At 41.5% G+C, this 12,639-nt stretch overlaps 1 protein-coding gene across 1 annotated transcript in view; it reads right to left on the bottom strand.

Moving 5' to 3' along the window:
- LOC106881876 (uncharacterized) overlaps positions 1-10,969 on the bottom strand; it is a 13,683-nt gene extending 2,714 nt beyond the window's left edge. The window contains exons 1-2 of the mRNA XM_014932394.2: positions 9,800-10,969; positions 4,611-5,183 (exon numbers count right to left, since the gene is read on the bottom strand). Coding sequence (XP_014787880.1) covers positions 4,611-5,183; positions 9,800-10,529 — 1,303 coding nt within the window. The 5' untranslated portion in view covers positions 10,530-10,969. The remainder of the gene's footprint in view (positions 1-4,610; positions 5,184-9,799) is intronic.
- Between the last annotated feature and the right edge of the window lie 1,670 nt (positions 10,970-12,639).

Raw genomic sequence — 12,639 nt, 5'->3', positions numbered from 1 at the left:
ACTTCGACCGAGTTCCAGCCAATCCTATTCTAACGATCTCTAGTTTACAAACAAATAAGTTTTGGAATGTCCAATGTGAAAACTGCAGGACTAGGACAGAGCAGAGTAAACCAACAAGGACGGGACACACAAAAATGCAGTCCTAGGTACACTGTGACAATGAAAGAATAGCTGGAATATCTATCTATTCTTATAGGGGTTGCTGGATCAGACCGAACTAGGGTTATTAAACAACAAAAGACATTGCTGGAATGCAGGTCAGATCTGGGGACTGAAATTAGTCGTAATTGGAACGCCAATTGATGGGGGGGGGGTCCGTCTACGAAGGAAGAAGCCAGAACCTATACACTATAAATGAAAAAAAATTGAGGTGGGATAGCCACGACTGGAGTATTGTGCTCCTCAGTCAGTCTGTGACGCTGAGGGTGAGGTGGAATCAAGGATGATAGATTGAATAGGGGGAGCGACAAGTCAACAGAAACGGAACTTAAATGGTGGAGCCAAGCAACAAACAAGGCCAAGTTTTTTTATCCCTCCTGCCGTCCTCGCCTCCCCCCATTCACCCAGCATCCGTCTATTGTTCTAAACAACCCTTACACTTCATGCAGGAAGCAAAGGGGTCACCAGTTTAGTAGTGTTGAACCCAGCCGGGGCTATACACAACGCCGACCGTCCCATTCACACTACAACGGAAATAAAACAATGAGAATAGAGAGAAAGGAAGAGAGTGACAAAAGAGGGATAGCACAGAGGCCGATAAGAAGTGATGGTTAAAGGATAAAGGGGAAAAAGACTGGTCAGGTCAAAGGCTAAGACAGCAGGGGTCAGAGTTGAAAAACGATATTTGTTGGCAAGCAACAGATGCGAGAGAGTCGTACGTTCACACATGCTACTTGTAAGTACAGGCCACACGAACGCAAAGAATGAAGAAACCGCACGCACACAGAGAGGCCATGAGTCATACCACACCAATTTATAAGATATACTAGAAGATACCGTAAACCTAGCATACAATTGCACCATCACACACACACACACACACACAAGTTAGAGAGACTCGCAAACACATAAGACAAAACAAGATTATACACACACACAGATGAAATCTAATATTCTATATACTTAGTGTGTGTGTATATATATATAAAACAAGATAAAGCATGTATGTATATATATATATATATATATACACGGACGCTATAAAACATATGCCAATCACTAAATATCTCACACGTATAGACAGCAGTTATGGTGTAACGTCTGACATATATATAGACCACACACGCCATTCATATATATATATATATATATATATATATATATATAAATACTTTTATATACGTATGCAGCTTGTATACGTACGTCGTGACGTTACCAACATTTGACATTAACACACACACACACACACATTACTCTCTTGCACGCCCATATATGTGTGTATGCGTGCTTGTACGCGAAGATGTCGATACACACACACAGAATTACATGCATACATACTCATATATATATAAAACTGCCTGTATGTAGGTGTCTTTGGGTGTTTTGTACACTATATGTATAGCGAGGTCGGTTAGTAGGACGTAGAGGTATATAATCTGAGGGTGGGGAAGACAGACTAGAATGGGAAGGCCACCAAGAGGAAATGAAAGAAAAGGCGAAGATATATAGGAGAGATAAGGACAGAGAGAAAGAGTGTAGAGAACAAGAAGGGGGAGGCTGAGTGAGAGATAGAGATATGAAAGAGAGGAGAAAGGGGTAAGAGAGAAGCGAAGAATATAAAGTGAAACTACGAGAAAGGTCAGAAAGATGAGAGGGGGAAAGAGAGACGGAGAGAAAGAGAGTGTAGGAAAGCGAGTAAGAGAGAAAGGTATGAATGGTAAAGAGACCAAGAAGGAGAAGCAGTGAGACGTGTAGGAGAGGAAAGACAATGTAGGGAGAGAGAGGGTGGAAGAGACGGAGAGAAGAAGAGCCAATAGATCATGAGAGAGAGAGGGTGGAAGAGACGGAGAGAAGAAGAGCCAATAGATCATGAGAGAGAGAGGGTGGAAGAGACGGAGAGAAGAAGAGCCAATAGATCATGAGAGAGGGAGTGAGAAGAGACTTCAGGCCATGGAAGACGGGAAACAAGAAATTAGAGAAAATTCGAGGAGACAAGACAACGAGACCAAGCAAAGAGTTAGAAGAGACGAGGAGGAAGAAAGGAACAAAGAAGCGAGAGGGAGAGAAGATGAGGGGGGGAACAAAGAGATAAGAGAGACGTGAGGGGTAAACAAAGATATAGAGTGAAAAAGAGAGATTAAGACAGAGAGAGATAAGATAAGTTATTCAGAGACGGGGTAAGTGAGATAAAGGGAAAGACTAGAGGGGGAGACATTAACGAGAAAGAAACGGCGAAAGAGAGAGAGAGAGAGAGACTAAGAATGTCGGCGACAACAAAGAGAAAATGCTGAACTGTGATTGGCTGATAATTTCCCGCCACAGGAGCTACCTAGAAGAGGCGGGAGATAGAGAGACACAGAGAAATCTATATCTACACAAATAAATTTACATAACTATACAATATATACATACACATGTACGTACACACACACATCTTAAGATATAAACTAATACACATTATATAGCGCAACACGTTCACACACTTAAACACGCACAAGCCCCCCCCCATATATAGAGGCCTCTACATTGTCACACACACATCCAGACAAAAGATAACGCACTTTTCCTACACTGATTGGTAGAACCGAACACGCGCGCACTCGCATCCACGCAATTTTAATCACTACCAGTACACACGTACTCACACACTGGAGGACAATGTACTACACACGGAATTGTAGAAATAGGGCACGCTAAAGTGCACGTGTATATATATATATATATATATATACACACACACACACACACACATTAAATGCGTAGTAGTGTTAAAACGATACACGCCCACAAACACGAAACCCTTATGTGGTTGCTTCAAATGGAAGAAATAACAGCCAAGTCCCAAGTGCGTCTACACCAAACCGTTCTGATACAGAATAACAAGGATTCATCTTTGTACGACTTGCAAATTTAACCCTTCATATAATAAAACACACTTGCATACACATATATATATACATGTACGCATGTATATACATACACACAAATGCGTGCAAGCGAGTACCTTTTAGGGGGTACCCATGAATAAGCAAGTCCCTTTCCAAGACAAATAACCATGCGATGAGGGGATATCTGGCTGTTATTTCTAGCTGGTTGAGTGACCAAAACCAATACGCCCACTAAGTTTTAAACGTTTTGACGATAAAGAAAAGACAATTATGTACACACATTTACACCCGTATTAAATAACACCCACCCCAACACTATAAGATAAGTGTATACCCATATATGTACCTAGGCACTATTAGCATACCCCCCATCTACGCTTCATACACAAGTACGCAGTCACTAATGGCGTACATAAACACAAATTGCGTAGTAAGCAACTCGCACGTATATACACACAGTTAATAGATTGTGTATGTACAGTGACATTTAGCTAACTACAGAAAATATACTAGACACATGAGCACGCTGTGTGTGCGATTGACATACCATAATTACGCAGTTGCAAAACAGCATGCATGTATGTGAATACATATATATACATACACACACACACACTTATCTTTACCTACTCACGTCGCCAAGCACACAATATCCACAGTTGATTGCCGTCTACTGTACCTTTGTCCCCGAACTGAGCCCAAAACCTCGCGAACAGTCCAACCTAGGGAAAAACAAGTATACACTGCCTGATTTTGATTATAATAATCATGTCTATTCACCTGACCCATTGCCCAGGTTCTATACGTGGTCTACTCCACATAATATCAGTCTTCCGTGCTGGCATGGATGGATTGGACGGTTTTAACAGGATCCAACGAACCAGTGCGAACCGCATCAAGCCCCGATATATCTGCTTTGACACGATTATTTTATTATGGCTTGATATCCCCCTCCCCCTCAATGCCATCGACTTTGAAATGTACCGGATGCTCTTTGCATTGGCACCGGCACCAGTGAGGTTGCCAAGTAACTTGCAAGACAAAACAAATGAGACAAATATTTGCAAGTGTTTAACGGCAGGGAAGGCCAAGACTCAACGTTTCGGATTGTAGCCTTTCATCAAAACAAAAGAATGATTAAAGGTAGCCAGAAAAAAAGGTGCAAGAGTCAAGACGCCTTTAAAATTCGTGAAGAGAATCTGCATTATTTTAGCAAAACCTCTTAAGAGTCTTTCCCTGACTATAAGGATCACAAGCATGCATTAAATAAACAGCCAACGTACTTAGTGACGTAGGAAGCAAAAAAAAAAAGCAAGCTTCGAGGTAATGAGGGCAAAAAATAGGGTCATATTTATGAAATTGCTTAAATATAGGAGAGAGCCCCATGACTTCACCAGCTGACCAAGTAATGACAAGACAAACCCCTATTTCTACTTAGGCACAAGCATCCAACATATACTCCAGTGTCCACCCTGACTCAACCAGGCAATCGTACCACAACTGCAGTTCCCCAAACATTTTCCTCACATAAAAAAAACACCCCTTAAAATAGGTTCTACTTACTTCCATGCAAGTCGTGCCATTCCGATGACAATTCCCGTAACTTAGCCTTCAGGAATTCGTTGTCCTTCTTCACCAATTCCATTCGAGCTTTCATCTGCTTCTCCTCCCGAAGAGCTCGTTCTATACACAGAAGAGCCTCGTCCACTATCCTTTTCTGAGATGCCTTCGGGTCATCCTTCACAGCATCGACAACAACTCGAAGCTCGCTTAAAAGCTCGCTCATCTGAGCCCGACGCCGCCTCTCCAACTCATTGTGGACAGCCTTTTCGCTATGAGACATACACTTGCGCCTCTTAGTCTTTTCACTGAGAAGTCTCTCGTCTGAGAACCGAGAATGCTTCGTACCCGAACCACCCATGGTCGTGGTCGCAGCCACCGACACAATGCTGCTGTTGTCGGATGAAGGTGATGGCGATGAAGATATCAATGAAAATGACGACGATGATGATAACGAAGATTGTGGAGATGGTGGTGTTATTGGCGGTGTTAGTGGCGCATTTGAGGTGGTGGACACCTCGACAAGGAGAGCTTGAGTAACTTTCGTTGCTCGGCGTAAAATCCCAGTTTGACGAGCTGCAATAGAAGAGGAGGTAAAACAAAAACGTTATTGCAGATTAATGCAAAGGACATTGCACGTAGAAACTTCATAAACGATAGGAATTTGGGAAAACCTGTCACTACAAGTCCCCCAAACACCATCGGAAACACAAAAAAGAAAACGTGCAAGCAAGTAAGTTTTGTTTTCCGGTCGGAGGCGGAGAAGAAGAGATTAAAAATGTTGATAATCACGACATCATTTTCCGTTATTTCATTTAAAAAAATCCCGGTGGATTGGGGCGATGGAGGAGGGTTACATTTTCTCATTCAAGAACAGTCACTTGTATCTTCTGTTCGTGTCAGTCCGACTGCGGCCAAACTGGAACGCCACTTTGAAGAACAGTACGCCAAGAGAATTTGCCCAAGTACTTAAATCATTCTAGCAGTCACTTTTGCAGGACTGCGACACTACGGGGACGTCAACATACCAACACCACACGTCAAGTGGTGGTGGAATATAGACACATACGATGAGCTTCTTTCGGTTTCCGTCTACCAAATCAACTCAGTTTTTGGTTGGCCCAGAGCTTAGTAGGCAAACTTGGTGAAGTTGCCATGCAGTGGGACTGAACCCGGAACCATGTGGCTGGGCAGAAAACTTCTCACGCCCTTGCCAACATATACATACATACAAACATATATATCACCCACAAAGAAAGATAGGGAGACAGGAAGATAGGAGAAACAGAGATACAGGAACCGGCTTCTAGTGGAACTCGTTCCAACTTTTATTAATACTGTTCGAATAGAGAAAGCCTCGTAGATATAAAATTCCTTTAACTTTTTTACATGGGACCTGCCATCATCACAAAGTACAATATCATACACACATACACATTAAATTGTCTGTATACCCGATTGGTACCCCACTACGACTTTCCTTATATCATTCAGGAAAACGCATTTACCTATGGTTAAATGAAACTCTGCAGATTTACGTTTGAGGTGGTTCGTTTTAAATAATGAAATTAATACGAGCAGCAATTCATTTAACTGAGACACAGCCCAAGGCAATGCTGTAGCTTGGCCGTAGTGCACAATTCAGTTAAAAGAAAATTCGGATTTTCCCACGAAATGTCGAGGGAAAGATAACGGGTGATAGGACACGAAACCGTAGCTATGCCATTTACAGTTCTACCAATTAATAGTCATACATTATATAAGGCAAGCATCGATTTCTTATCGATCTGCCCCAAACATGGGCGAACAAACTGGGACAAAGTGATTTTAAAGCAAAAAGAAGGCGTGTGTGGTGATGGAGGGACACAGCCAACACGTACAGACGGCTATTAAGAATTTCATTATATACATACACCACTACAAAACGACTAATATGAGGTGGTCTACGTGAGCTACCGAATACTGCGCAATTGAGTTGAGTGACCACTATTACTACTACTACTACTACAGCTATTAATGTTTAAAACAATAAGACCGGTCGCATAGACATGTGAATAAGTAACCGGCTGTGCATAGCCGACTGCAGTGTATGTATATATATAACTGGCTGCTTATGATGTGTGTGTATGGGTATTTAGCCGGCAGCGTGTGCGTGGATACGTAGCCGGCTGCGGATATGTAGATGCAGCTGTGTGTGTGTGTGTGTATGGATATTTGGCCGGCTGTGTGAATACGTTGCTAGTTTGTATGTGTGAAATACGTTGCTAGCTGTGTGTGAAATACGTTGCTAGCTGTGTGTATGCATGTATGTATACGTTGATCGCTGTGTGTATGTATGTGTACGTGTGAATACGTCGCTAGCTGGATATTTAGCCGGCTGTGTGTATATGTGTGGATACGAAGCCGAATGCTGTGTGTGTGTGTATATATACATATAATCTTTTTGTGTATATATATACATATAATCTTTATTCATATATAACCAGCTGTGGTACATGCCAGTATATAAAACCGGCTGCGTCATATGTTGAGCTGGCATGTAGCCGGATGTGGTACGTGTGTATGTTAGGCTGAATGACCGGCTTACATGTTTGAATGCACCGGATTAGACGTGTGTGTGTGTGTGTGTGTGTGAGAGAGAGGTTTCGAGAGGCTATACAAGTCTTCCACTTGTTTTAGTTAGTGGACAGCGGACACGTTGGAGCATCACCTTTAAAGAACTTTGATGGAACAAATCGACGCTAGTAGCTTTTTTTTTAAAACCTGGCACATTTATTTTATCGGTTTATGTATGTGGAACAAACCAAGACCAGTTGTCGAGCAATGGCGAGGGGCAAACAGACACTATATATATGGACATATGTGCATGTATGTGTATATATAATATATAGATAATATATACATATACACAGATTCCGGTGTATGGGAGCATATTTGGACAGCTTTGTGTGCATACATTCATGTATATACTTATACACACACACGCATTCATAAATGTAAAGCCGCCTAAGCTAGTGTGTGTGTGTATATATATATATTTATTCACATGTATCTGTACGTTTCCTATTTACCAGTAATTTTTGATGGAAAGGTGGGGCCAGAAAAGGACGAAATGGCAAAGTCGACCCCGACGTTGTTAGAACTTAGAATGTAAAACAGCCGGAAGAAATGCTGTGAAGCATTTTTATCCGGCGAAGCAACGATTTTCCAGCCGCCGCCTTAGTGTATACATCCGTACATTGTGTGTGCGTGTATGTATATATATATATATACATATCTCGGTATGTGTGCGTTTCGTCCCAGCTCAGTTAAGACAAGCCTTGCCTTTCACCGTCTCCTCTCTCCCTCCCTCTTTCCCACCGCCAACGCACACAGAAACCTTTATTTCCCGCCACAAAAACACCATTTCTTCCGGTCTTGTCTATTAAGTTGGCTTTTTTTTCTCCCCTCTTTCTTTCTTTTACAAGGAAACCGGGACACACAAGTGCCACCACCACCCTCCCCTAACATCACAACTATCATTCACTTCAACGTTGTAAGTGGTGGTAGAGACGGCGGAGATATATGATAATGGTATGAAATATAAAAAAATCCTGGTACCGACACAGCATTAAAAAAAGCCAAAAAACCCATATCACAAAATCACCCCCCCCACATCATAGAAGAGGGGGACGTCGGTGTTGGCGACAAAAGGAATGTTGCAGTGGGGGGAAAAAAGGGTAGTAGCAGTAATGATACAACTACTACCACCACCACATTCAGCAGATACTAGTAGTATTACCACTGCTACTACTACTATTACTACTACCATTAGTGGTGAATGGTAGCAGTGCTAATAACTGGGTGTTGGCGGGCAAGAAGACAGATTTAGCGCCATATGACGTCATCGGCCTTCTCACTCGCCGCAATTAGCACGAACAGAGAGAGAGACGAAGAGAAAAAAAATTTTTAAACCGGTAACAAGAATTTTATCATGACCAAGTACCCCAATTAGCGGTCAAAGTTCAAAAGGAAAGCGAGATAGAGAAAGAGGAGACCTAGGGCTGAATGTATAACGACCAGTCCAGAATATGTTTGAATCCGGGGGAGTCTACCCCCTTCCCGCACACATGTTACATAGATATGTATGGGAACTTAAAGGATTGGCCGGCGACAGCTATATAAATAAGCATGTCTACTTAAACAGATACATATACAGACATACACACACACACACACTATGGTACCGGAGTGAAAGAATAAATTTGAATCTTGACCCGAATTAACGGCAAAAAAAAAAAAGTGTAGTCGCCCGGTCTGTTAGAAATACTAGCAAGCAACACACCCTTATAAACGTATATCAGTCTAAATAAGGAAGACCAGACCACGTTAGGAAATACGAGACCCAGATATATAATAACCCTTTAGAAAAGCAATAAACCCAAAACGTTTTTCGAGGAAAAATCATTTGTAGACAAGAAAAGGTGGAGTAAAAATAAAGGCAGCTAATTACGGAAACTAGCGTTAATTAGCAGCTGTTACTCTAATTAGAAGAAATAAGAAGTTGTAATAAATTAAGTGTTTTAATTAAAGCCGGGCAACAAAAAGCTTGTACATTCTGCAGCATTTTTGCCAGATGGTTTGCTGAAACGCCGGTAAAATATTGTGTAATTGTATGCGCATATATATATATATATAAATGAGAAGGTAACGAAGTCTTAAACTTTGACTCAATAAATTACAAGTTTACAAATAATTTTTAAAGCTTACTTCAGAAATTTAAACCATTACCAAAGAAAAATACGTATGTTTAAGAGACATGTAGGCATACCTACAAATTAGTGCTCCACGATGGTTTCTTCATAAATGCATGTTTCTTCTAATGAAATTTTGCAGAGATATCGTTTCGGAAGCAATACATTATGGTAACTAACGAAATAGAAAACAAGTTAAACGAAGAAATCAGTGGTAAAGAAGCCAAATATGAAGACAACACCGGTTTAAACCCCCTTTTGGAGAAATATTTCCCTCCCCATATTCAACCAACATAATCGTTACCTACATTCTCGACAGCGGTATCTCTGCAAAATCTTTCACAAATATACATTTTTCAAAAAGTTACGAGGAATGCCAATCACTGAGGCACTAAAGTGGAGTTACGCCGGTTATTTGTAGTGAAACGTGTAATGCAAGTAATTCATGTAAAAGCTAACCTTTTCTCTTTTTAATCGTTTTCGGTGATATTAATTTTTCCTTTTCGTTAACCTTTTTGCTTTTCACATTCGCAGTCTTTCGGGGCCGACCCGGTTTGCCCTTGTGTTTTCGGTTACGAACGGCCTTTTTGGAGACGGAGGCGGTTTCTTGTTGCCGACGACGGCCGGCAGCACCGCCGGCTCCGCCGCTGCTTTGTTTCTTTTCAGTTTGATGATAGGGATGATCCTCCACTACAATCCGGGACACGGCGGGACTTGAACACACATTCACTTCGCCATCATCATCATCAACATCAACAGCTTGTATTTCTGTATCCATGACCTCGACGTGACCATAACTGGATTCGACCATGAACGAAGCCAAGTTCATCGACTCTTCGTCATGGCTAAACCTCGATGGGGACATCGAAGGCGAACCTGACGATTTGGGCGACGAGAAAGGGCTCGCACGAGGGGACCATAATTCGTCCTGGCTCAACAGTTCAGGGCATTTAGAAGGAAAGTTATCATCCGGCACTGTGTCTTCAGACATAATCCTTTTATTTCCCCAGTCGGGGATGTCGATTTCTGGCCATTCGGCCGGCTTCCACATAAATTTTGGCAGGTTTTCTTCCGACCAAATGATGGGATCTTGCGATAAGATGCTGATCGGATCATAGTAGTACATGTAATCGTCTGTATTGTTTATTTTACAGGGAGACAGTTCGAACAAGTCTTTGATCAATTCCATGGTTTAAATACGTAAATGTGTGCGAGTATAAGATAATTGTGTGGAGATAATTTTGTGTTGGGGTTCTCACAGATAAAAGGGCTAAATACGAGAAGAATACGGGTACACAGCAGAGGTAGGTAATTGTAGGGTAATTTTTTTAAAAAAATATTAAATTATTCGTATAAAGAAATTAATAAATTAATTATCTTCTTGCCCGTGTTTGCCGGGAAAATAATAATGTAAGTGCGTGGTACGAATATCTATGTGTGTGAGATGTACGAATTCCAGTTTAAAATTGAAGGCACAGAATCAGGAAATATTAACAGAGAATATGGTAAAATGGTATGGTTAATCTCCAGTTCAGTTAGAATCTTGCTTAGACTAGCGAGATAATTCACAAGACACCGTACACGGCACGTCCAACACAAACACCTGTGAGCGAAGAAATCACGACTTGCGCCAAATACACTGCAATATATAGGGGGAGGCGGAGTCAAGGAAGCTGTCAATCATCTCCTCCCTGGCCTTTCACAGTCTGTAGAAGAGGGTGTCGTAAACGTCATAACCTTCTCTCTTTCACTCCCTCTTACTCTCCCCCACTCTTTCTTTTTATATATTCACTCTTTCACTCTTTCACATTTCTCTTTCTTTCTTTTTTTAAAATGTTTTGTCTTTGTCTTCTCTGTCCCCTCTTTCTTTCTTTCTTTCATTTTGTCCCCTCTTTCTTTCTTTCTTTGTCTCTCTTTCTTTCTCTTTTTCTTTCTCTTTTTCTTTCTTTGTCTCTCTCTCTCTTTCTTTCTTTTTTCTATCCCTTCTTTCTTCCTTCCTCCCTTTCTTTCATTCTTTCTTTCTTTCTTCCTTTCTTTCTTTCTTTCTTTCATTCTATCCCTTCTTTCTTTCTTTCTTTCATTCTTTCTCTCTTTCTTTCTTTGTTTCTTTCTTTTCTTTCTTTCTTTTTTTCATTCATTCTATCCCTCTTTCCTTCTTTCCTTCTTTCTTTATTTCTTTCATTCTATCCCCTCTTTCTCTCTTTCTTTCATTCTATCCCCTCTTTCCTTCCTTTCTTTCCTTCTTTCTTCCTTTCTTTCTTTCCTTCACCACCCCATTCATCCATTGTCTACGCTGAACTATTGAGAAATCTGCAAGTTACTCAATCTGCAGATTACAAGTTCAGGTTTATACCTGTAATTATTGGGGGTCCTCAGATATGGTAACACACTGCCTAAATACTTACAGGTGCAGATTTGCATGTCTTGTTTCATCTTTGTGTTCTCTGAGTGCAGGGGTATGTCTCGGTCCCCACCCCCGATGCCTTTTTTTAATTTCATTTTTGTTATGGTTTGGACTGGAGCATGTTGTGTGTTCGTTGTTCAAATATTTGGCGACTTGAAAGCATGAAAGGTGTTTTAGTTGTTCCATCATCATCATCGTCATCGTTTAACCTCTGCTTTCCATGCTGACCCATGTAGGACGGGTTAGACAGGGAGCTGGAAAGCTGCGGGGCTGTGCCGAGCTCCGGTGGCTATTTTGTCAAGGTATCTATGGCTGGATGCCCTCCCTAAGGCCAACAGAGTAGCACTGGGTGTTCATTTTCACACCACTGGCATTACCAGTCTATTTTGGAGCTCCTAGCTCTGGAATCGGAACACTTTCTGACAGACAGAGAAAGCATGCATGAGAGAGAAAGAGAGAGAGGGAGGGAGAGAGAAAGAGAGAGAGAGAGAGAGGGAGGCAGACAGACAGAAAGACAAATAGACAGACAGACAGACAGACAGACAGACAGACAGACACACGAGCGAGACAGACAGATAGACAGAAAGACAAAGCATACATGAGAGAAAGAGAGACAGACAGACAAATAGACAGGCAGACAGACAGCCAAAGCATACATGAGAGGAATAGAGAGAGAGAGAGAGAGAGAGAGTCCATGTGTGAGTGTGTGTGCATGTGTATGTATGTATGTATGTATGTATGTAAGTGCGTATGAGCGTGCATAGATGTATGGTGTGTATGTACAGGGTTCAAGACATACACACTTCACGTCTGGCTCTACAGCCTTTTGTTTGTTTATTTCACCATTTCGTTTTCCTGTCTTGTTTTCCGTCCGCCACTGCCCTCCACGAAGACA

The sequence above is a fragment of the Octopus bimaculoides genome, chromosome 28 (assembly GCF_001194135.2).
Source record: "Octopus bimaculoides isolate UCB-OBI-ISO-001 chromosome 28, ASM119413v2, whole genome shotgun sequence".
Lineage (NCBI taxonomy): Eukaryota > Metazoa > Mollusca > Cephalopoda > Octopoda > Octopodidae > Octopus > Octopus bimaculoides.
The sequence above is the reverse complement of the archived record's forward strand: the minus strand, read 5'-3'. Positions and strand labels throughout refer to the sequence as shown.